At 50.0% G+C, this 25662-nt stretch overlaps 1 protein-coding gene across 8 annotated transcripts in view; it reads left to right on the top strand.

Moving 5' to 3' along the window:
- The window catches only part of LOC102574673 (opioid-binding protein/cell adhesion molecule), a 749440-nt gene that overhangs the window by 703243 nt on the left and 20535 nt on the right, over positions 1-25662 (top strand). For 6 of the 8 annotated variants that reach the window (XM_059719855.1, XM_059719858.1, XM_059719859.1 and 3 more), the window contains 3 exons: positions 19025-19159; positions 24168-24348; positions 24962-25113. In XM_059719855.1, coding sequence (XP_059575838.1) covers positions 19025-19159; positions 24168-24348; positions 24962-25113 — 468 coding nt within the window. The remainder of the gene's footprint in view (positions 1-19024; positions 19160-24167; positions 24349-24961; positions 25114-25662) is intronic. The other 2 variants (XM_059719857.1, XM_019487284.2) reach the window with 1 other exon arrangement.

Genomic DNA, 25662 nt, shown 5'->3' with positions numbered 1-25662 from the left:
TAGAGCAAAACAACCTAGCTGCAAAATTAAATGGGAAAAATAATAACAACGGACAGAGAGGAGAAATATGAAGAGGTGGAAGCAAGGGAGAAGAGATGTTTTTCAGGTGAGGTTTGAAGATAGATATTGAGTCTGTTTTGCTCCCATTTCATGTCTCAGCTGCTTTCTTCTGCTTGGATCTATCCCAATTTCTCTTCCTCACAGAGGTCTCTTGCTCATCTATATCACTATGATATAAACCTATTTCCCTTCATCTGCATATATGCCTTCATGGCAGAGTGCTGAATGCGCTGATTAATAATCTATTTTAAGAGTCACTTCAGGTATTTGTGGTGGGATTATCAATCTCAGTGCTTCAGCGAGGAATCACTGGTGCATCTCATTGGGTTGGGAGCCAGCCTTGGCTGCTAGCAATGATTTGCTTGGTGAATTCTGATGTGAGATTAGTCAGTTTGAAGCAATCTGCTGCTTTTGCATTGGGCTAGGAAATGTTCTTAGCCCCCTCCTAAAGAATTGCTGTGTACCCAGTAATTGGAAATGAACCAGCCCCTCATGCCCTTGCTGCGAAAATCTGGCCTGGTCAGAGAAACTTCAGCCACTCTCCCTTCAGTACAGGGTAATTACTATAGCCTGCCCCAGCCCACTTATGCCTTTCAACCTGAGTCCTTGTCCCCACAAAGGCATTTAATCGGTTTAACTAAAATCAGTACAAAAAATAAAGGGTTAGCTTCCCAAGCCAAGCTGATATAAGAGAGGTTTAAATTGAGTTAGAGCATTTCCAGGCAGGACTTTCAATGGCCTAATGAAATCTGTTTAAAGATAAACCATTAGTTAAAGCAATGCAGCCTTGGATCTTAAGCGTTGCCTTCACTGCAAAAAGCACTGTGGTTTTATATTGGGTTTTTATGTTGTGGTAAAGCTCAGGAGGATATTGGGTCTATGCGGACCAACTACATCAAGGTAAAAACTCTGTGTGCCTCATCTCTGCTCGAATGTTAAATCAAGAGTGGTCTCTTCCCTTAGCTATTTCAGTGCAAAACCACCTCTCTTTCTGCAATGAAGACAAAGTTCATGACTCAAGGCCCGATGCCCCCAGGGCTTTTGCCACCATTACAATCTTGCAAGACTGGTGTCAAGTGCTACCAAACTGGAAGGCTCTACTCACTCACTCACCTCTGGGAGCTGCCTTCACACTCGCTCTGCAAAGGTGTCAATAACTGCAGAGCAGGGAAAGGTCAGTCCACAGGATCTATGTCCTTAACACTTCCAGTAAGACTCCTCCCAGACAGCCCTTCCTTGAAGCAGTCAGCTGCTCCTTGCTCACCCCCTCCATGGGTGACTGGTGCCTCGTGAAACTGAGGGGGGGGGGGACAATTTGTGGGCAACAGCAGTGGGGTGGTGAGCAGTGACCATCTGCAGAAGCCAGTGGTGGAACCAGGGGGTGGGGCAGGGGTGGTGACCACCCACCGAAGCCAGTGGCGGGGGGGGGGAACTGCATGCAGAAGCCGGCATTGGTATTGGTGTTGGTGGGAGAGGGGGCGGTGGTGAGCGGCAAACTGCCCACAGAAGCCGGCCGCCAATCTCAGGGGGGGCACTTGCTCCCCCCTGTTCTCCCCTACCAGTCTCCTATGCCACCCCCAGCTTTTTTCTAAACTCCAGCCAGGATGCACACTTTTGTGTAGGCACAGAAATGTGCTCAGATACCAAAGGAATGCTGACTTCTGGGACATGAGTGTTTTGTGGGTAGGTGGGTATTGGTTGTAGCCATGCTTGTCTAAGGACATAGGCACATAAGGTTCTTTGGATAAATGTGATATCTTTTATTAGACCAACTAAATAGTTGGAAAAATTGTTCTTTGCAAGCTTTTGGGCACAAACGCCCTTCTTCAGGCATTTGGAGAATCTGCTGTTGTTTTGCGTTCTTCTGGATGGAACAGAAGCCAATATGCAAAATTTAGGTCTGAGGAAAATGCAAATGCATGGCAGTGTGAATCAGAGGCCATAGGAGACAGTAGGTGTGAAACAGGTAGGTGAGGGGGGGAAGCGGGGAACTGTTGAGTTGGTGATAGAATGTAGCTGGTAAAATGTAAAGAGGTTACCCTGGGTTATCAAATGCTAGACAGATTGTAACCCAATGTCTATATTTAGTCCATGATCTTTTATATCCAGTAGATTTATGAAGTGAAGTTCGTAGGCTCATCTATGAAAGGTGTTTTGTAAATTCCCTTTGAGGATTAGAACTGAGAGACGGGAGAGAGAGTGGTTGTCTTGTGAGAAGTGTGCACCCACAGATGGTTGAGTATTTTTGTCTTTGCTCAATTTTCAGTGTGCATTCATTCTGGTTTGCAGTAGGGCTGTGCAAAGCTTCGGGTGGTGATTCGATTCAGAGGAGATTTGGCCCAATTTGGTGGCCAAACCTCCAAATCCAAATCAAATCAGGCGACCAATTAAAATGTCTTTGGAATTAAAATCTTTGGAAAAAATACGGAGAGCTTTGATGATTTGGACAGTCCCCGGTGGCTGCAGCAGGGAGCTGCAGCCAACTCCGAGCTGCTAAGTATTGGGGCTGGGGGAGGGGACCATGAGGGGACCCCTGCCAGCCCTCAGCCCCTGCCTGCCCCCCCGGCCCCCACATGCTCCCCCAGCTCCCCCTATGGCTGCCCCGCACACCCCAGCTCCTGGCCCTTTAAACAAAAGGCCCAGTGCTCACCAGGTGCTGCCAGGCAGGAGGGGGTGATCCCTGCTGCCCCCCACTGCCCCATGGTGCATGGGGGGCTCTGCATGAGCCCTACGATGCACCCCACATTTCCTCCCATGGCTTCCCCACTCAACACAGCTCCAGCCCTTTAAGAAAAAAAAAACAAACAAGAAAAGTCTCGAGACTCACCGCTCCTGCAGCAGCCTCAGGACTTTGGGGGACTCATGCAGAGCCCCCCTCATGGTGTGCAGCGGGGGGCAGCAGGGATCACCCCCCTGCCCAGCAGCACCCGGTGAGTTGTGGCTTTTTTTTAAACAAGTGCCAGGAGCTGGGCTAGGCGGGCAGCCATTGCTGGATTGGGGGGGATGGTCTTGGCTGATTCAGAGATTCTGAGATTCGGCAGCAACCGAATCTCCAAATCAGATTCAACCAAATCAATTCGGGACAGTGAGTCGAATCACCAAATCAAATCACTGTCCTCTGAATCAGCCAAATCCAAATCTGAAGTGAATACTAGCCTTCGCACAGGCCTCGTATGCAGTTGTTGTTTGGTTTCTCCTCCATATTTTCCATCAGGGCATTTGGTGCACTGGATGAGCTATATTACTTTTCTGGAGGTGCAAGTGTAAGATCCAGGAATGGTGATGGTTCTGTTGTGGGGTATAGTTATTGTGGGAGTGGTGAAGATATGTTGGCAGGTTTTACATTTCTTGTCCCAGCATGGTCTGGATCCATTTGGGCTAAGTACAGACAGTCAAAAAGCCCAAGGCTGAATTGATTCAGTCTTTGCAAGTTGGTCTAAGTTGCAAAGATTGAACCAGTAAGCAAATGAACAATCATTCACTTTTGATTCAGGAAATGCAGCCACATGCCTCAAGCAAGAAGCCTGGTGGGGTGAGCAGGGTGGCACTGGAGCACAGCTCTCTGGCACATAGCCAGCATGGGCTGTGTGTTTACTTCCTCTTCTTGCTGCCCCCAAGGTCTCTGGGATTTGCAGTCCAGACTCATAGCAGCAGGGCTCTGCAGGCTTGCAGGTCACTTCCTCTTCCTGCTTCCAGCTTCCTTTGGGATTTGTAGTTCACAGTCGCAGCCAGCACTAAGTAAGCAGGGCAGGCAAGCTCCATACTTAGGGAAAGAGAAGTTTAACTTCTCTCCCTGACCCCAGACCCCAGCACTGCCTTGGGGGAGCTCTCACTGCTCCCGCTAGGGAGCCAGGAGGGGGGGCCAGCATTGCTCTCTGGAGCAGACAGCCCAGCCCAGCCCAGCCCAGGGCTGGAAAGCATGTGGGATGCTGAGGAACTCTGATTTAACTTGAAACAGGAAGGGGTCTGGGCCAGAAGTTTTATAAACCAGTTTGACCTAAATCAGTTAAATCTGATACTACATTCAACCAGGTTTATCTTAAACCAGTTTGAGCCATTCTGAAACTGGTTTATGTGCACTGAACTCCTATTCTGTTACAGATTTAGACCAGTTTCTGATCACTCAAACCAGTTAGTGTGTAACTTCTGTCCCTAGCCTTGGTGTGTTGTGTGGGCATGTTGGTTTTACTCCTTTGTAGTTAAACATTTGCAGATAGAATTGACATGGATCTCAGATCTTCCCATACACTTACTCTTTGCTGATGTGCTACCTTTAAGCTTCAGTGATCATTACTCTTTTATCTCCGATGGCTTAAGCGTATACTGGACTTTTGCTTCTGCTTTGCATGCTATATCGAGTCTCTGTTGACTAGAAAGTGGCTGCCAGAGGATCAGAATTGGACATATGTTCTTAAAGCTGAAGTCACTGGTTGTACTGCTTGGAAAAGATGCTCTTTGGCCTGCTGTCTCTACCAGGCTGCCTTCCAGCCCTATACCTTCATAATCTTTCTGTGGGTTCCTTGAGGTTTCAGCATTTTATTTCCTTCACAGGTTGCAAATAATCTGTTTCTTGAGCTGCCATAGTTTGGCTAGAGTGGAGTCCCTCAAGTGTTGTACCAACTTAATTTGGGAGAAGGTGATGGCTTTGGGGGATGGGACCTGAATACAGATCCTGTGCAAAATAAATGAGTGCAGCTCACTGCATAGCTGGATGGAATGAACTGTTTCACTAAGCCACAGTAGTCACTAACAGGGAAGCCAGTTTTCAGTCTGCCTACATTAAAAACATCTGCACTGTTATGATTTATGCTAGCGTGCACTCCTAATACAGTCGTCTCAGCTGCATGACATGGGCCTTATACTGGTTCATCTCAATTTGGCAATTTACTTAATATATCAAGGCCATAGGAGAGGGGCCAAGGATTATCTGAACTATGGGGACTGAATTCTCTTCCTTAAGGTCCTGTTTACACTCAAGAAACATTTTAATTTCAGCTCCACTTGTGTTAACAATGCTGGAAATCCTGGTATAGAGAGACCACCTGTTACTCAGCTCTTTAAATGTTACGTCAATTAGACCCACTCTCAACAGGATTAGATGACACAATGATTAAAAACACAACAGCAGCTGGAAGCCCATCTATGCTAGGGCTACAAACATTTACAAATACTGGCTGTGCCACGCTGGTGTTGGCAGCAGTGGGCTATTGTATCTTCAGTGCTCAAGGGTCTAAAAGTCACTGGGTTGGGAAGTGGCCAGGGTGGGACAGCGGGAAGCTGGCATGTTTGGTGTATTGGGCAGTACCTGGACTATTTGGATGCAGATATAGACTTGGGTTTGGAGGCTGCCTGAAAGCCAAACTACTTAAAGTGGATGGAAGGCATATGCTTGCAGAAAAAGCTGGGAGCCACTCATTGCTCTTCTTCCTGGTTCCCCCCACAGAGGATTTCCAACTCACCCTCCATTTCACGTGACTTTGAAGAGCTTTTTTCTGGGTCACTCTGTTCTCTTCCCTATATGCACCCATCACCGTGGCACGGCACCCATCACCGTGGCACTGCATCCATCACCGTGGCTCTGGAACCCCGTTTACTAGCCCATTAAGCAACAGAACCAACATGTACCCTACATAGGCTTTTGTTCTCCTTTCTTATGTCCTTGCTTCAGAGGGGAAACTGAGTTGTTGAGCTTTTTAAAGGGGTGCAGGAATGGGCCCTGTGTGATCTGGATTTGAGTCTTCCCTGTACAGACGAAAGTATTCTGAGAACTTAAGTGGGACTGACATGGCTCTGTTCTGCGCTAAGATGAGTTTCACGCTCTGTGCATAAGTAACGAGTGTCAGACTCATCAGACATATGAGCACAAGACTGGACAGTGCCTCTTGGCCTATCCAGCCCCATTCCCTGCGTTCTCAGGCAAATATTCACCCGCAAGGACAGGGACGTGCCTAGTTAACATATGCTCACTGGATCCCAGCAAGAGGACTGTGCCCCACACCATGAAAGCAACTTTCCTTTAGTAGCAAATTCATGTCAGCAAGTACATTCTGGTGCATCCAAAATAAGGTGCTCCTTATTCCTTTGTAGTTCATGTCTTCCACTGTAGTTAAAAATCCATGTCTCATCTGAGGGCTCTCAGTCATTTTCCACCTCTCATTTGGCACATGCCTGGCTGTGTAACCCTGGGAAGATCTATGCTGTCTCACCATTACATAGTCCTCCTTTGTCTCAGCCGCTGATTAATAGTAATGGGGTTGCTTACTTGATGGGAGAGCGTTGCCGTTCCAGGGTTTTAATTGTTAAAACTCTGTGGAAAACAACGCTCTAGGAAAAGAAAACCACTGCTCTGCCCAAGAGGCTGAAAGGAAACAGAGGCAGGGAGGCACAGGGAACGTGGCAGTGCCCTGACCAAGCGTGCTGAAGGCACGCAAGTGTGAACTGGAAGTGGTGACCTGGAAAGCGAGCTCAGATTAAGCAGAGGGCACGGTGCCAGGATGAGCCCAGTCCTTGTCTCCTTTCCCAGTGTGGGTCAGGGGTGTGAAGGCCCACTCATTGCAGCCAGTGTGCCCAGAGGCAGCCCCTCGTTTCTGGGCAGTACTGGCAGGGGCAGGGTCTGACGCAGCAGGAGGCTCCTGCAATGAGGAATGACAGGCAGGAGATGCAGTCCATTTTTTACAGGGCTTTGTGGAAAGGGATTGTGATGAATGTCCCGGAGAGACAGACCCACCAGCAGGCTTCAAACACATATTTTTTCGAGCTCATGTGTCACGCCACAGCGTGCACTTCATCCTGATCACCAGCGGGAGCAGGACTCGGCCCTCCCTCATTTGGTGGGGGGATGAGGTCGGTTCTGAGCCTGGACTTCCTCCTTACGCTGCCTGGTTCTCTCCAACACCCTCCTTATTACACGCAGCCCTTCCCTAAATCTCCCTTACCAGTCCTGTACCCCTACCCCAGTCTATTACCATCCGCTCCCCCACCCTGTGGTTTCCTGGGCCATCATTCCCTCCCACATCCAGTACAGGTCAGAGGCTCCAAAAGGCGCTGGGAAAATCTGGGAGCATTTCCATCCTGTGCTGCAGCTCCAGTTGTGCTCTGCAGCTTGGCATAGCACTGAGGAGCAGTGCCAGGACAAGTCAGAAGAGGCTCTGCCAGTGCCTTGCACCAAAAGAGTGCCTTACATTTCCATTCAGGCTTCATCCGGTCCACCACGGCTCAGAATTAGGAGGTGCGATGCTGTGGTGCTGAGCAGCCCCTTCCTCCATTGGGGTGTGCTTGCGAGGAGCTGGAGCTGGCTTGCTGCAGTCATGCACTGCGGTGAAGTTCAGCCACACCAGAAAAGCCTGCCTGGGGGAAGAAGAAGGCAATATCCCTTCTGGACCCTGCATCCAACTGCAGGCTCAGCTCAGCTCTTAGAGGAGGAGATGAAGCCGGTGCTATGTGCTGCTGCCCCCTCGTGGGTGGAAAATGTCCATCGCGGTATGCTCTGCTTCTGAACGTGCAGAACTGCTCCCTCCTGTCCAGGGGATGGGACCCAATGGTCCCTTTCTCAGCGCCGCACTTAGCTGACAACCCTGGAGGCCTGGCATGGGGAAGCCCAAGATCTGGTACAGCAACTTGGTTTGACAAAATGCAAACATCTGTAGGGAAGTCGACCATTTCCAGGGGCAGCAGCACAAGTCGGCGGGGGCGTCCCCCTTGTATTGCACCACTCCCCCAGTTCAAGGGTTGCCCACATCAGCCTCAGCTTCAAAAAGCTCACAGCTGTACTGTGCACTGGTTGAAGGCTCTGAGTTGAGTTCATCCATAGCCCCAAAATAGATCCAGGGATGTGTCCCTTAGGCAAGTCTGACCAAGTGCCATGCAAAGAAGATCGTCCAGTGGCTGAAGTGAACGGAGCTCTTAATCTGTCCCTTCTGATGCCACCATCCAGGGTATGGTTGGGACACCACTATTTACAGTTCTGCCCATTCCCTGTTGGTGCTATTAGCATAGCACAGGGTACACCAGCCAGGAGGCTGCTCTAGTTTACACCTGAGACTGGCTACACATCACAGCTGCTGGATCAAAGATGTGCAGAAGCCAAGATCTCCACCTCCTTTGGGCTCCTCTTGACTTGGGGTTTGGGTTCCTCGCTCGTAGCAAAGGATTTGGCCTCAACCTGTTTTTTGTACGAATTGTGTCTGGGACCACCTACCAGGAACAGAGTCCCAGGACCTCTAAATAGGTGAGGCAGAAGATAGGGGAAAGGGTATATTATCCTCCCTGTCAAGGGAACAGAGACGGGAGGAGCAGGTGACTTGTCTGAAATGACACCGTTTAGCAAAGCCAAAGTTTGCAGAGTCTTAGGTTATGAGACATCTCCTATAAACATGTACCCTAGTAGTGCAGCGCAGCTGTGACTGGGGCATGAATCTCTCCCGAATCTATTTGCTCCTCTTCTGTCTGAACTTGCCTCCCCTCATTTCCCTTCTCTTTCTAATGGGTCCACCACTATTATATTGAGGCACAAGGGACTTTTTCTTTTACCTCTCCCCTAACACGCCCAGATAATTCTGAGCAAACTGGAAACAAATTTATTTTTCTAGAAGGAAACCCTGTTTAAGGAAGCCAAGAGCACATTTAATTCTGGCCCAGGAGACGGCGTCTCATTGTCCTATCGATGAATTGCTCACGATGCCTAATTTTGCTTTCCGTAATTAGCACAAGTGCATCCTTCTCTTTTTTTTCCCTTCTTTTACCCGCCCCCCTCACCCCCGCTTTCTTTTCACAATGTCATTGGTAATTCTGAGAAGTTAATACCTGATTAGTAAATATGATGATAAAAGAGTTCTAGCTGCACAGAGGCCTCCATTTACAATCCGCCTGTGATTGAAAAATTACGTTCAGTTCAGTAATAATTGATGAAAATGGGCTCCCTTCTTCTGCAGCTGATTTGCTTTGTAATTGTGATTTAATAATGTAAATATCACTTGTTTTCTTCTGAAGATGAATTGCCTTCTGATTTGTTAAGCATGCAGTTCTGGGCCTGCCAGTTTCCATCCTAACCGAGGAACAACAGGCTTGCCTACAAAGGACTCTGGGACAGCAGAATAATTAGGCAAATCCATGGTGATTAATTGGATATAGGGTGGTTTATAACTTTAAAAGCACTGGGTGGGCAGGCTGGAGACATGTCCCCCCCCCCCCCCCCCCCCCCCCCAGAATGAGCTCTGCAAAAAGGCACGGGATCTCATAGGGTACCCTACCCCCTAGTCCCAATATAGCAGTTTCCATACGGAGGTATGGAGGTGATCAGGGTCAGGCCTTTTACATACAATTGGAAAAATAAGGTAGAAAGAGAGGAAGTGAGTCACTGAAGGGAAGCTAGCTGGCCCAGGGCAAAACCCTGAAGAGAACCAGGGGCCCATCCCATCTGTATCCATTGGCCCATGCTGCCTCCCCACCGGTGCTGTTGTGCACTTTGTAAGCAGCAGATTGTGCCCTGCCCTTATGCTGAGGTGCTGTGAGTCTCCTGGGGTCTTTCCCCACACTCCCTATGCATCTTTTCAAGGCTGGCACCATGGTATAGTATGCCCAGGATATGGGATCTCTGCTATATCTGTTGTGCCAGGTCAGGGCAGCTCATGCCGCACCTGCTGAATCCAGCTGCACCATCAGTCCATCCTTTCTGGGCTGGTTCCTCCCTTACCTACGGAGTTAGCATGCAGGGAGGACTCAGCCCCTCTTGAATAAAGAGGTGCTTTCCAAAAGCAAGGCCCCTCTGCTGCCACAGGCAGGCACCTGCCCGAATGCTGATCTGGGCTGGACACCTGTGGGTCGGGTCGTATCCAGTGACATGACCGTGTTCAAGGTTTCTGATGAACTGTAGAAAGTAATGTCAGTCACCAAAGCAAACACGCCAGTGCTGCTGCTGCCGCTCGTGGGTGTTTTGGCTGGGAGCTAATACAGGTAATTTAAAGATATTAACGAACATTGTTAATTAGCCTCATTATCATACGGTGAGGGCTAATGTGCAGACAGATAATCTTGCCATGTCAAAGTGTCTCCAATAAAAACCCTGCAGGATTGGGGAGAAGTAGATTGATGTGCTCAGCAGTGGAGGACGTGTCAGGACGTCCTTTCCAAAGGGGATGCGCTGGGAGAAGATCCTCTTAGCCTGGAGGGTTGGAGGAAGAGAGTCCATCTGAGCCAAATCTGCAGGAGGAAACAGCTGCTGGTGATCCTAAAAGAAAGGGAAGGGGCAGAGTTTTCCCATCCAAACCAGCCAGTCTTTGCTATCTTCAGCAATGATCCGAGTTAACTACTACACTGGTCATGTTAGCATCCTTCCCGTCTGTATATATTTGTGGCCCACACCAAACCCATCCATATTGTACAACTTATTTCTTGAGCATGGTACTCAGGCATACCTCAGGTTCCTTGGTGGCGCTTTTCCAGGAATCAGTCTGCAAACAACTTGTCTCTCTGCCCTGGCTCCGCTCTACTTTTTGGCCAGCGGAGGGAGGAAGTGGGAGGCAGAAGAAGTGGGAATCTGGGGCAAGCATTGTGGGATGGCTGCTTGCTGACTTCCTGTGGTCAAGGCTGGCCTGCTGGGGTAAGTGAACACATGTAGTTTGGGGCAGATGGACGCAGGTGTTGACCTCGAACTTGGAGCGGCAAGACCTCCCTGCCCTTTGAGAGACGTGTCTGTTTTTGAAGCACCTCTTAGCCCTACGTGCCTGTTGGTCACCAGGTGCAGTTAAAGAGGTCTGTTTTGCCCCAAACTTAATATTAGTATTGCTGATGGCTGGGGTGTATGGGCTTCAGGGGACCTTAACATCAACCCTACATACCCTTCGTGGCCACTACACAGAGAGAGTGAGGGACCTGATGGTACTGTTCCCTGGTGTTGGAGACCTTGGTATCTAGGGGACAAGGGTCAGGGCTCTTCATGCAGCTCCATGCGGCTGACAATGATTTCTGCCCTAATCGTAGCTGTATCTGTTCAGCACCTGGATCAGTTATGCTGTCCCCTGGTTTCCCGCATGGTCCAGAGCCAGGGCGGAGCAGCGATCTGCTGCCCCAGTGGATCGCAGTCTGCCCTGGCTCTGGATGACACCAGCCCTGGAGCAGCTCCCTGCCCAGCTGCCCACCCTGCTTGGTTGGGTCTGCATGGAAACCCAGCCTTGTGCTCTCATGGCCCCACCCCTCCTGGAAACCAGCTGCAGTGACATGGGCAGGGGCTGCTGGGAAATGGAGTCCTTCCACGGCTGAATCCCGCCTGCAGTCTGGACGTTGCCCACCCCTGCTCTAAGGGGTGCCATGGAAGGCCAGTTGAAACTTGGCAGACAAAACTCTCCATCGATCCAACCCTGGTTGCTTTGCGGGGTTGCGCTGGTGAATCCGGGAGACTTTAGCCCTGCCAGTTTTGCTTAGCTATAAGGACTGAAGGTTGGGTTGTATACAGTACAGCTGCTGCTTTTGATACAGTCTTAGTGCAGTCACCTAAAGCTCTCAGAAAACAGGATCCACCCTGGCAACCCTTTTTTTTTTTTTTTTTTTTTTTTTTTTTTTTTTTTTTTGCAGCATCTACTGCTCAGCCAGAGCTACTCAAAAATGGCCAGCTGACCTTCCAGATCCACACAGATCATGTGCCATCTGGGCCTATTAATCAGAACCGGCATCTCTCCCAGTTGTGTTGCCCCTTCCTCTCTCTCCCTGTGTTGATTCGGGGTTTAGGATATTTCTGGCTGCTTCCTGTTTCCACACGGCTGGATGGAAAGGTCATACAGATGTAATTAATCTGCAATACCAGGGCAGCATTGCCAAAACAGATTTTGCAATTATGTTGAAAGTTTCATTCTAGTGCTTTATTTAATACTCACAACACTCTGGTGCATTAGATCGTTAACAGTATCCCAGATGGAGGATTGCCTTCTAGAGAAGTTAACCCGTGTTTCCAAGTCCAACCAGCAAGGCTGAGAGAGCTGGGGCTGGAACCACGGAGCCCAGACGCACAGAGAGCACCTCTAGCCCATTGCAAAGGACTGGGGACACCCAGTGGTTAATGGGACACAAACCTCTCCCTCTTTGGACATGCAGAAATATAACACACCTGCCAAATCTGTTGGCTTCCAGGTGGCGATAAGAGGTTGATTTTGACCTACAGTGCATCAATCTATTTGTGGCCATTATTAATGACATGGATGCAGTAGTGCCTCCCCAAGCCCCAGTCACAGCCGAGGCCTCCAAGTGATAGGTCCCCTACAGACAGAATAAAAAGATGGTCTCTGTCCCAAAGGAGCTTTGAGTATAAGTAAATGGTTGGGAATGAACTGCTTAAGAAACTGTCCTTCAACTGCATCCTCCAGGCCCTACATGCCATTGCCATGGTTATTGCTGTCTGGGGCTTTTGAGCTCTGTCATCTGCAGTATGAAAGTGAGGAGCCATTTGGGGCTGGGGAGGAGCTTCCTAGGGGTGAAACATCCTCTGGCCCCCCAGGTCCAGCTGTGTTGACCTCCTGAGCATGCCACAAAGCCCCATCTGTTTGTGCATCCAAGGCAGGAGGCTGGGGCAGAGCGTTTGTGGAAGTACTCAAGTTTGTGGGGGCAGGAGGTGAGTGATGATGATGAGGAGGTCTTTGTGTCTTAGGACTGAAAATCCCCTCATTGCAGGTCGAGCTGCTCCCTCCTCATTACTGCCGTGACCTTGTCATTTAGCCACGTGCCAAGGTCGGAGGGAGAGGGAGGGAGCCAGGCCCCTCGGGGGCAGAGGCCCGGGTGGGTGTGTGGGAGCGAAGGAAGCCACGCAGAGACTCTGCCGTCAGTCTTCCCCCCTCAGCCCAAATGCAAGACAAAGAGCTTCGTATCACTCTGCCAGCCAGCGAGGCGCTGACCCCAGGGCGCTTTCTCCAAACCAGAATGACTTCAGCACAATCGAATTGCTTGTATTAATTAAGGCAAAATGAAACAGTGGGTTTATCACACTTTCCATTAATTCCAGGCAGCGGCAAAGCCTCCCAAACTACAGCTCCCGACAAGGACGAAATGCATTGCTGTGCCCATGCCCATGCCCATGCTTAGCAAGGGGAGCCAGCTCCTCTGGGGCAACTACTTCATTTTCCAAAGGAGGGCACAAGGGAGAGGACCTTAGAGGGTGCTTTCTTCTGATCCCTGCCCTCTCTGAGGCTTACACATTGCCCCACTCCCTTCCTGACTGCCACTTCCTTGTCCCCATGACTGCCCCTTTGCCCCCCAGCTCTTTCTTCACATCCCCCTATTCTCACACCCCTGGTTGGGGCCATGCTAGCTGCATCCACCCAAAGGATCATCTGCTTCCAGCCAGGTGAGGCCAGCTCACCTCAACAGCAGCAACCAAGACCAGGGTCTATCTATACCAAGCCCAGAATGGCACCTGTCTCTGGAGGATGTCCCAAGTGAGGCTTGATGCCACCACATGAGCTTCTGCCAGATCCTGCCCAGCTCCAGAGCAGTGCTGAGGAAAGGGGGTCTCTGAGCTTCATCTTCTTGGTTGTGCTCAGAAATTGGGCGAGTCCCAGAGATCCCACTCACCTCATGTGCTGAAAAGCCTCTGGTGCGCAAACGGTTCAAGCTCGAGCCTTAGGTCTTAGTGGGTCCGGGGGACACGTAACTTCTGTTTTTCCAAGTTTCTGCTTCGTGTCAACTGCTAGTGAGGCAGGAGCCAGCCTTTCGCTGCGAGGTGCTGAGCAGCACGTGCTGGTACCCTTTGCCGCTCGGTCGGATGCAGGGTGCGTGGCTCCCGACACAACGCACACCGGCTACTCTGCCGGGGAGGCTCCTGGCTCCAGAGCGACCCCCACATCACATAATTGATGGCGCCGTGTCTGTCACGCAGGCTCTTTCTGAAAGTACCCATTTGTATCCTTGTAGATCCTTATCTCTCTAATGTAGCGAGCCCGGCTTATCTCTCTCGCCAAGGCCCCTTCTCCACAGGAAGAAATCACCTTGGTTATTTATGTATTTCTGTCGCCAGCTCGTTGCATCCATTTTCTTCTGCTCTCAATCATCTTTTATAGAGATCACCTGGAGGATAGATGGGGTCCATAATGGTCCTGGGATTATGGGATTATTACAAGGAAGACTCATTAACGAAGCTCCGTCGTCATACGTCCACTTTATTTTTTCCTCTCTTCCCCACCCGATGCTTTGTGCATTAGTTTCAGGGAGTCTTTTTTTTCTTCCAAGCCAAAAAAGCTTTGTTGTCAATGCTGTTGTTTCCTGTGTGAAAGCACTCAGCAGTTCTGGTGTTACCGACGGCAGGGTTGCTTGGACTTGTAGCAATAGTGGCTTTCACTTTTGTGACTTGCATGTTGCAGCATCGGGAAATGATTTTCCGGCGCTCGCTTATGCTTTGATCCTTACACACTAATTGGGACAGGCCCAGTTAGCCTCTGGATGGTGATATCAGTTCAATAGCTCCTCATCACCGTCCTCAGCAGACACGTCTCTATAGCACCAAATGCCACCAACCAGTTTTGCAGAACTGCTTTTAGAAAAGCTCTGGAAGCAAATTAGCAGTCGGGTGCTGCAATTCAAGGCTCAGGTGCATTGGCAGAGCTGTCTGAACAGGACTGAAATAGCAGAGGATGCTGAGATCAGGACTGAGACTGCGTCAGTAGAGCTCGCTGTAGGAACAGGGCTGGAATAGCAGGTGTTGCAGGTCAGAAATTGAAGTGCATTGACAGAGCTGCATGTGTGAATCCCTGGGCTACAATATTTGGGGTGACAACAGAACAAGACCGTAAAGGTTCTGTCAAAAGTGAATTTAGGAAGCAGGGAGCGCTGCAAATGAGGACTGAAGTGAATTGGCAGAGCTCTGTGCTTGTGTGTTATCACAGGAATAGCAGGGCGTATTTTGGCTCCAGCACGGAGGAAGTTGGCGAAGAAAGAACGAGCTTTATCTGCTCTTTACTTCATGTTCACAAACTTTCAAATCTATTGGTATCAACAAATGAGACTCCAACAATGGACTGTTTTATTGTACATGCTTGTCTACTTACCTAGTGGGTAGCCACGAACACCTATAGAGAAACCTTCTTTGGCTGGAGTAAAGGGAGTGTTTCAACCAGCATCCATTCTCCAGGTTTCCACTGTCTGAGCAGAGCAAAGCTGCAGCTAGAATAGCAGCACTCCCTGCGATTTGAGGCACGTGTCTCCACGGGACTGCCTTTTCACGAGTCTGAAGGCTGAGCAGAGCTGCCCATGGCAGAGCAGAGGGAGCACAGCCATGGGAATGAGCCACGTGGAGAGCACCGAGAAAACAGAGTGGTTGTTGGTTGCTGCTGTTGCTTCTAGGTCAGCAGGAGATTAGGAATGGAGAGGGGGGAAAAGGAACTGCCGCTCCCCTCCGTCCTTGGAGCTGCAAGATGCAAGAAGGCAAAAGGATTCGAGCTGCAGCAGGCTGTCAGCTACCTGGGGTAGCTGATGGCCCTCTGGAAGTGGAAGCTGCACAGCAACATGTGCATCTGGGCGTTACATCCATGGGCAATGCTGTTTTGTCCTCAGCACTCTCATGAATGGCCACACCGGGGCATCAGCTTAAGTATTACGTGACTCTCCCCAAGTGTTTCATCAGCACAAAGGAACTTAGCAAATTTGAGAGCCTGTTACTAGAACCCAGGGCCATTCGGAAAGCCGAGCAGCAGGGCATCTTCTACAACACAGCGCAACACGTATTTAGATCATAAGCTCGTCAGAGAAGAGCCCACTTCCCTGCGTGTCTGAACAGTGCCTTGCTTGGTCCCGAAGTGCTATCGTAATAAACATGATTAATAATAATAATAACAACTATAACCACACTGGCATTAGGGGTGAGTACAGTATCAACCTTTAGCCTCTAAAAACCGGGTGATAAACATCACACAATGAGTGGCGTTTGCAGTTCTCCAATGATTTACAGTATTGCTACTATGGACCGTTTCCTTGGTATAAATGCTGCAAATAACTCATGTCACCATTACAGCGGAATCCGTCCTCCTCTCTGTAATGTGTGGAGAGGTGCCTGCATAAATCCTTATGTCCCCAGCAGAATACGTTTCTTTCTTTATAGCGCTTTACCACGGTTTGCGGTGTCGCCCTCCAAGAGCCCCGGGTGGGCAAAAGGACAATGTCATTATCGTAGATCCTGGTTTTTCTCTGTTTAAATATTGCAAGTTCTCTGCTTAAACCCCACCCCAAAATCCACAATTAAAATGAAACACCACTATATAATTTTATAATTTATATAATTTTATAATTTTAAAGCAATTTGGAGGCCTACCAGTACCTCAGTCACTATAGTAAAATACATTCTGAATACCTATTCATTTTGGCATTTGATTTTGGGTTTTTTATCATGGAAAATTAGAGCTCTCCCTGCCCGCTTTGCTCACCAGGACCTGGGTCTAGCTGCAGCTGTCCCCCACTGCTGGTTTGTGATGCTGAGGAGCCATGATATGCCAGTGCTCTGCCCGTGCCATTGCTCCTCGCTCCTGACCCACAACCCCCCTCCCCCCAGCCCTGCCAAAGGGGGCCCCCAGTTGCCAGGGCTATGGGGCCAGAGACCCAGGGCTGCAGCCCACTGCCCCCCACAGCAGAGCCTGAGCCCCAGCTGCCACCCCCACAGAGCACAGACCCTGGCTCCCCCTCCCCCAAGGGGGGGCACAGCTGGAGTGGAGCCCATTGCGGGGGAATGGGTGTGGGTTGCGGGCTTGGGCTCCCTGTCCTGCTGCCCTCTCCCTGGGGCCAATGCAGCCCAGCAGGCAGGACACACCGCAGCAGGCCTGGGCAGGGAAGCTTGATGCCACTGCTGTGAGTCCCATGCCACCATGGCGAGATGCCCCCTGCCCACCCGGCAGCAGCAGGGGTGGTGATGCAGAGTTGTGCCCCTCGCTGCTGCCATGTAAACAAAGCCTTTCTGAATGCCAGGCTGTAAGGAGACACTGTGCCCTCAGGATCAGTAAGACTAACTCTTGTCTTTCTGGTTTACATTTTAAGTTAGACTAAGCTGTGTATGCTGTGTTTTACTGGGCTGTATCTTAGCTTAGGCAAAGATTTTTGGTAGCTCCCTGTTGTATGCTTTGCAAATTGCTGTGTTCAATACCTTGCTTCAGGGAAAGGACTTTTTCCCCATCCCCTGTGTGCTAGCCCTGGCTGGTGCCTGGCCATACCCCCTCCACTCTAGCAGGGAGGTGATCACCTTGGAGGGCGTCTCTCTTCCCTCCCTTTTGGCAGGCATGGCATGCTCTAGCACCCCCGGCATCTAGCTTGAGCCACTGCAGGCACACGCCTGCATTGCCTGGTTTAACAGAGCATGTCTGTCCAGCTAGTAGTCAGTTTAAACTGTGCGGCTTAGACTAACCTGCAAAGAGTGAATCAATTCAAGCTTGGGCTTTTTGAATGTCTCTCCATAGCTTTAAACTGTCTGTGTGGTTTCCCCTTAACAAAACAAAGGTTGAGAGGAGATACAGTTGCTCTCTGCAATGCGTCTTGAGGTAGATACGATTTCTGACCATTAGAGGAATGAAGTTCTGAAATGGTCTTCTCACCAATGCGTGGGGGGGGCAAGGGACCCAAATGGCTTTAAGCTGGACCTTGACAAGTTTATGGATGGCACGGTATGGGTAGGAGAATGGTGTTTTTGGAATTATAATCAGAGCATGTAATGGGAGTGTTTGGTATCCCCACCAGTGGGGAAAGGGGGTCGAAAGGAAACTTCACTGCTGTCTGAGTTGCCTGCATGTGTGGGAGGGAGGCGTATGGTGATGCAGTGTTTCTCAACTCCGTTGTGGTGCTAGAGGCTGAATACCTCCACAGCTTTGCTTTGGAGGGGCAGGTTTGCAATATGCTGGTGTTCTTGAAGTGAGCTCATATTACTGGAGGTGGGGGGTGTTGTGTGTGCACTGAGTAGGTCCAGTAGCTCTTTCTGAATTACATTTTCGATCCTTGTATAATTTTTTCTGATTCTTAAACGTTTCACCTGCTTGCAATACTTATTCTACCATGTCGTGTTCTACTAATCCCATGCTTCAGGGACTCAGTTCTAGGGGGGGCTGAGAGATTTCTTTTTCCCCCATAAGTGGGCTCCTGAGGGTTTTCTTTCACCTTCCCCTGAAGCATTAAACATTGGTCACAGTTAGGGATGGGAGACTGGCCAGGATCCGTTAGCGCTGGGAAACCACTCAGGCAGGTGGGTTTAGTTAATGTCCTCACCAGATTTGGATTTACAGTGCAATTTTCCCTCTGATATCATTAGCCAAGACTATGGGATTTTTTTGCCTTCTTCTGCACCACATGCATGGTCTTCTTCCTATGGTCATCTGAGCACTAATCACCCTAACAAATCCCCTGCCCTTGCACGGGCAGGAGGAACTGGCTGTGCCTATCTCTCTTTGCCTGGGGCATGGTGTTAAAATTTTGGGTGCTGCGTGGCTCGTGTGTGAAGTGATATCTTGGGGATTTTTAGGACAGTTGGTTGCCTGCCAGTGGGCTCAGTGGCCCGGAAGGCCCCTTTCTACATTCCCAAATGTGACTGCAAATACATTTCACACTCTCTGGACTACTCAGGTGTCTCCAGGCATAACTCCAGGAACCGGCAAGGGTTGTTCTAATTTGTGGTGACCTCTCCAGGGCTCCCTGGGGTGTGGACAGCAGCCCAGGATGACTGTAGCATAAAGCCCCACAGGCTCCTCTACCTGCTCCAGACGTGGTTACAGCAATCCTTGTGCTGCCTCCATACTGGGGTATTGTTTCCTGGCTTCTATCCTTCATCCCCCATCCATTCTTGTGCCTGAGGTTTCTCTCTTAGGTAGTGGTCCTTTGAAAATACAGCACCAGTCTAAGTGATGAAGAGCAAGTCCCCAGAGTACCCTTGGTTCAGAGCATCTGGTTCTGGTCCCACTAACGAGAGGGTGTAGAGACCATGGGTTCATGCGTTGCTCTTTCTCTGTGCTTCTCCTTTCAGGCCGGGGCTTTGTGAGTGAAGATGAGTACCTGGAGATCACAGGGATCACCAGGGATCAGTCCGGAGAGTATGAGTGCAGCGCTGTCAACGACGTGGCAGCTCCAGACATCCGGAAAGTAAAGGTCACCGTGAACTGTAAGTACAGCAAAGCTCACCGAGACCTTCTCTATGATTGTCCTGCCCTCACACCAGATGCGGGATCGCTGCACTGGGCAGGCTCATCCAGGCTTCACCCACCTGTAATCTCGGGGGTAGGTGCAATTCGTAGTGTGTTCATTATACCGTCACCCTGGCCTGGCGGGGGTGTGCAGGACGCCTGCCTCCCTGTTGTCCTTCAGTTGTGTCAGGACATTTGGGGTCTGATATTCTGCTGCTCAGGAGAAGGAGCTATTATTGCAAACCCAAGTCCTGAATGGTCCTGTAAGCACATTGACAGGAAAGAGATGACAGCAATTTTATAGCTAGGGAATTGTCACACCTGTTCAGAGCCCTTTTCCCCCATAAAGAGCAAGTTGCTCTCCTGGAAAGTTTTCAAAACTGAGGAGGAGGAGGGAGCAGGGTAGTTTGGGCTGGGTTTAGGCTTATCCAACCTCTGAAATTTGCTATGGTACAGGAAATGCACATCACTTCCAATGCTGTGGAGGCCAATGATTTATGCCAGATAGTTGACAAAGATTTGCCAGAGCGACTGCAGATGACTCATTTCTGTGTCTGCTGCATCCTCCATGCTGTGCGAGAAGTGATTATTGTGACAGGCAGCTGAAGCCAGGCCATTCCAGGCAGAAACAGCCACCTATGAACTCCCATTGCGAAGTTATTAAAAAAGACGGCTGGCTTACAGGGGGGTTCGTTAAGTCATTTAACCGGCAATGGTAAAAACGGTCCAGAATCTGAAATAAGATTAATTTAGACTATTCTGTACACATTTTTGTAGTCAGGAAGCTAATCAAAATGTTGAAGTTAGGATAACAGGAAACATCTTAACCACTTACTGGTTCAGGAGACTGACACTAGAACTCAACTTCCCTGTTTGACACGTCCCACTCGGAGGTACGCAGAGACTAAAGCAACCTGCAAGCCTCAGGTTTTCCAGGCCAGTCCCTGCACCCAATTTGGAAAGTTGGTTTCAATCTTAATAAGCCAGTCTTATACAGACAGCATAGCCTGGTAGTGTTGAGCATTGCACATCCTGCTACAGCACGGTGCTTATGAAGTTCCAGCGAGGGTCTAAGGAACAGCATGTCCCGTCATTATTCACAACCATCTCAACATGTAGAGCATATTAGAGGCTCGACCTGTGTCTTGGAAGGTGCAGTGGCTACATAAGCCCCATTTCAATTTATTGTGTCAAGCACAGACTGGAGAAATCCAGGATTTTCAGTACCATCCATCCCAGAGCTCCTCTGTTGTCAGGCCCGTGTACAATAGAGACCATGCGGCACTGGTCAGGCCGCAGTTGGAGTACTGCGTCCAGTTCTTCAAGTGGGATGTGGCTAGCATTGAGAGGGTCCAGAGGAGGGCCTCTCACATGGTCAGGGGGCAGCAGGGCAGGCCCTGTGAAGAGAGACTAAAGGGCCTGAATCTATTCAGCCTCCACAAGAGAAGACTGAGAGGGGATCTGGGGGCTGTCTATAAACTCACCAGGGGGGACCAGCAGAAAGCAAGTGAGGCTGTTCCCCCCGCGCACCACCTGGGATAACAAGGAATAACGGCCACAAATTGATTAAGAGCAGGTTCAGGCTTGATATCAGGGGGCATTACTTTATGGTTAGGGCTGCCAGGCTCTGGAATGGGCTCCCAAGGGAGGGAGGTGGTGCTTTCCCCTACCAGGGGGTCTTCAAGAGGAGGTTGGGTAGATATCTGGCTGGGGTATTATGATCCCAGCACCCAGGGCAGGGGGTCAGACTTGATGATCTGTTCAGGTCCCTTCCAACCCTAGAAACTATGAAACAGTTTGGGGTCTCTTGCTTTTCGTATAATTTTCATCATCATTGCCAAGAAGCGTGAAGATGACACAGATTTCTGAGTTATGCATACTGGATGTATCTACACGTGCAATTAATGTGACACAATAAACTCCAGCGCATATCGTGCCAGAGTTTGTTGCTCTCAGGCACCGGGTTTACACGTGCGCCTGGGACCACATCACGTTGAGCCGGGTCAGAACAGCCCCAAGTGGCACGGGGTCTGGGGGACCAGCCTGCCAGCCCGGGGCTGCTCTGACCCAGCTCAGTGTGCTGTGAAGGGCCTGGCTGGGGCACAAGGATGCCCCAGTGCAGGGCTAGCCAGCAGGCCGCCTCCACACTGAAGCACCCTTGTGCCCCAGTCAGTCACGTCAGCATCTACACATAGCTGCGCGCTAAATAAAACTGCCGTAGGATAGTACTTGTATTTACAAACACTAACCTATGGCAGCTTTTATTAGTTTACTAACCTAATAGGGCCACACGTGTAGACTCTACTGGAAAGCTAATTAGGCAATTCTGCAGTCAACATCGTATGTAGATGCACCCACTGAGGACAAGTTAAAGCTGAAGAGAGATCTCTGTGACTTGGCTGAATGGCCACACTCCATCAAAATGCATTTATGTATATGCTGCCAGTGGCAGGGTCCTTCATTTAATAGTTAATTGCTGCCATGGGACATCTGTTTTTTTGCTGCATGTGAGTCCTTGACTATATGACATGTCTGCTTGCAGACATATGAAAGCAATTTTGCTCCAGGCAAGGGATAGCAAAGATGTTGCTGGTGTCCACACATCAGAAAGGGCGTGCAAAGGTGGGGCAAGGTTTAAGAGAACATTGTTAGCTAAAAGAAAGTTGAGCAGCTCAGCACCAGGCAGGTAGTGCCGGCTTGTAAGAAAGCGTCCATATATTACCAAACTGTGGTGTGTTGCTTCAAGACTAAGCTGCAGTGCTGCAAGCTCAATGTGACCTCCTTTAGAGCCAACCTTTATCAGCATAGTCATACAGAATTAGCTCATCCCCACGCGCTTCTTTTGAAAAGGGAAGTAGCCGAAAATACCACAATACCAGTCACGCCAGTAGTTTTTACTGGTAACCGTCTTGCACTCTTGAAAGTAGCAGCATGAAAGGGCTGAAAACTCACACAATCCAGATGATTCAGTATAGAGGAGAAAGACCCTGACCAGACAATTCTCAGCAAAGGCAATTAAGCTAAAGGCCATGCCAAGTTTAGCCAGGCGCTAGACATAATTAACAAAGCATTACAAAGCTGAGCTAAGTATTTAACACAGTACTGCAAAATGTGTCTCTGAGTAAGTGTGCAAGTTAGGAGAGAGATCTGAACATTGCCATGTACCAATAAGGGAGGCAAACAAGCCTTGTGATGTGAACCATAGCACCTCGAAGAGTTTAGCACAAGGGAAGTGAAGAGGTGACTCAGCCACCGTGCAGAGGTACTTCTTCCACGGAGAAGAGCGTGGAGGGCTTTCTCACTTGCTAACAGAAGCGAAGCAGGCACCAACAGCCTCAAGTTAGACAAATTCAAGCTTGAAATAAAACAATTGCTTAACGGGGAGGCTGAGCAAACACTGGAACTGATTGCCAGGGAGGTGGTGATGGACTCACTGCTGCTTGGAGTCTTTAAAACAAGATTTGTTATCATTCTGAAGTGATAAATTAATCCAGCTGGTGGTCACGACAGGTCCTACAATCTGTGCCGCCCGTTCATCTCCTTCCCCTTAGGGACTGTGGAGAGTACAGGATTACCCTGAGCAGATTTTGAATACTTGCCTTGTCTGCATTAAGACTAGCAGAGGGTTGCCATCAGGCACTGGACTGAGGTGATATACCAGCTAACAAACACACTTATTCATTGGAGGGATACTCCCCAGTACAGAAATGGCCAGATTAACTCCTGCTTCCTTTTCCTCTGCCTTCTTTGATGCTTTGGGATTTGATCCGAGCTCTGCGGCAGTGCAGATCATTCCAGGGCTTCCCAGACCGGAGCAGCGTGCCTGGCACAAGGTCACCTTGGTCACCACAGTTGTATTCAGGAAGGATACTTTCCTCCAGCTCAAAGTAGCTGAGATCATGGGAGGTTTCCCTGCTTCTCTGGGGCACTGTTCCCATGGTGTGTCTGGGCACACCTCTCCTTAGCTGCTCTTTACCTGCTGTGGCTCCATGCATTGGTGGCACCTGTCTCTCTTCTGCCTGCAGCACACTCAACTTTAATTTCCTGAGGCCACAAATCTTTTGGTTTCATGAACACCACAGTGCTATATGCAAAGGAAATATTTAATGGTTTCTGGCAGACAAAGGGTCAACATGAAGAAGCCAGTGGTCACTCTTGACCATAAATGCTGTGACATGCCTGCATCCCATCTGAAGTCATGTGGTCGAGGGAGGGGAACAGTACAGACCTGAGGCCCCAGACTTGCACCTGGAAGTCCCCATATTCATTTCCAAGTGTGGCTGTGCTAGCTCAGCAGCCCTGCACACTGCATCCATCTGCCCCCGCATCCGCCCCCCCATACTATGCCTAAGGGGTTTGACAAGTGCCTTTTTGGCAGTGATGGCTAGAAGGCAGAAGGTTGGCCTGAGAAGCTCTGAACCGTGTTGGTAACAGGCTACACTCAGGGTGATTCAGGTGCCAGTCGTCCTCCAAATGTCTAGTGGGTGGCATACCTTCTGCCACTTGCATGGCTGCCAATCCCAGCAGCCTCTGCACATGCCTTCCTTGCTGCCAGCTGGGGTCAGCTCGGGTAAAAAGGAGGGTCCTATGTGGTCCCCTCTCTCTCCACCCTAATTTATCCTGTCCCTAATCCAAAGAGAAGTGCTATATCCTCTTCCCAGCCCATAAAGGAAAGGAGGCACTCGGAGGTAAATGGGAGAACATGGGGCAAAGGGGGATGAAGGACTACAAGGAACAAGAGAAAGGACCAAGCAAAACAGTGGGAGCCAAGCACGCATCCCGTCTGTCAAGGCTCAGTGATCTATACTGCCGCCACAGCAGAGCCAGAGCCATGTCCTCCCCACGCTGGATGCCACCCAGCTTTCAATGAGGTGGCTCCGTATCCTGCCACTTCCTGGGGGTGCCCAGCTGGACGAGATGGTGCCCCATGTTGGCAGCCCTCTGGATGGGCCCCTCCATCTGGGCTAACATCTCCTTGCTTTGCAGACCCACCGTACATCTCCAACACCAAGAACACTGGCGCCTCGGTCGGCCAGAAGGGCATCCTGCGCTGCGAAGCCGTTGCCGTGCCCGTGGCTGAATTCCAGTGGTTCAAAGAAGACACCAGGTACCTAAGTGAAAGCAAGCTGCTAAGGGGAACTACGAGCTCACACGCTGTGCCCTTGGGGTGAGCTTGGCATGCCCGATATCTGGGGTCAGGTGGGGCCATTTGGCGCAATAGCAAAAAGAGTGATCATTACACTACCTTTTAAGACATTTCATACAGGGGAGTACCCTTTCATACATTTCAAACCTGGGGAGCTTGCTGCAAGTCTCTTCCCTATAATTAAAGAGTTCAGTAGAAGATGCATTGAGGTACTTAGTAAAGAAAGAACTCCTGCCATAGCCTAACAGGAGGAGCCTCAGGCCATGAGGCTGAAAAAAGGGGTCAGGAATAGCAGGGTAAGTCCCCTTAGCAAGGAGTTTTTTTCTCTCGGTCACCTGGTAGAAAGGATCCTGTCCTAGGAAACCTCTGTGATGGATCCTCAGCTGGTGTAAACTGGGCAGAGTGGGCAGAGCAGCTCATGCTTTAGACTGAGTCTCCCAGTCACACCTGATCAAGTGACCTGGCTGCTGGGAAACAGTCCACAGGGTGCCTGATCCAGGGAGCCTGCAGCAGAGAGCTCATGCTAGGGGGGAGAGCTCCATCCTTGGCCTGTAACAGCATGTACAGAAATGTTGGGGAAGGGAACCAACCCCCTTGGTACCAGCCCTTAGCCAATGTCCTTGCTGCCCTGCAGATTAGCCAATGGGCTAGACGGAGTGCGAATCGAGAACAAAGGCCAAATGTCCACGCTGACCTTCTTCAATGTCTCAGAAAAGGACTACGGCAACTACACCTGCGTGGCCACTAACAAGCTGGGGATCACCAATGCCAGTATAATCCTGTATGGTAGGTCTGAGGGGCAGAGCCTGTGCTCTGGCTGTGCTCCTGCCAGCACTCAAAGGGAGCTGGATTAACTGCCAAGCATTAATCCAAAACTCCTTGCACATCTGTCCACTCACGGGGAAGGCAAAGTTCAACTATAGGCAAAGTCCTGACATGATGCTTTGAGCATGCCAGCTCCAGGGTTTACATGGGGGTGGGAAGGGGCAGTAGCTCAGTGTTGGCTCTTCCACAGCTGGGGTGAACTATATGGCAAAGCAAAAGAAGGGTGTTACTCCATTATTGAGCCTCCTGCCCTGCACACCCCAGTGTACCTGTGTCTGGGAGACGGATCCCAAGAAACCAGAGTCTGTCTGTGTCATTCATTGCCCTTCAAAGGCAAGAGGAGCCCAGCCCTGTTTATTTGCCAGCATCTAAATGTGATGTATCCCGCACAGGAGGCTAGTGAAAATGAAGGCTCTTACTCTCCCTCTCAACCACAGCATCAGTACTATGTGATGCATTATAAACCCACTGAGCTCAGAAGAGGGCCTCACATCTTTAAAACACAATGCA

This window comes from Alligator mississippiensis, chromosome 16 (assembly GCF_030867095.1).
Source record: "Alligator mississippiensis isolate rAllMis1 chromosome 16, rAllMis1, whole genome shotgun sequence".
Lineage (NCBI taxonomy): Eukaryota > Metazoa > Chordata > Crocodylia > Alligatoridae > Alligator > Alligator mississippiensis.
This window is presented reverse-complemented; position numbering and strand designations above follow the sequence as displayed.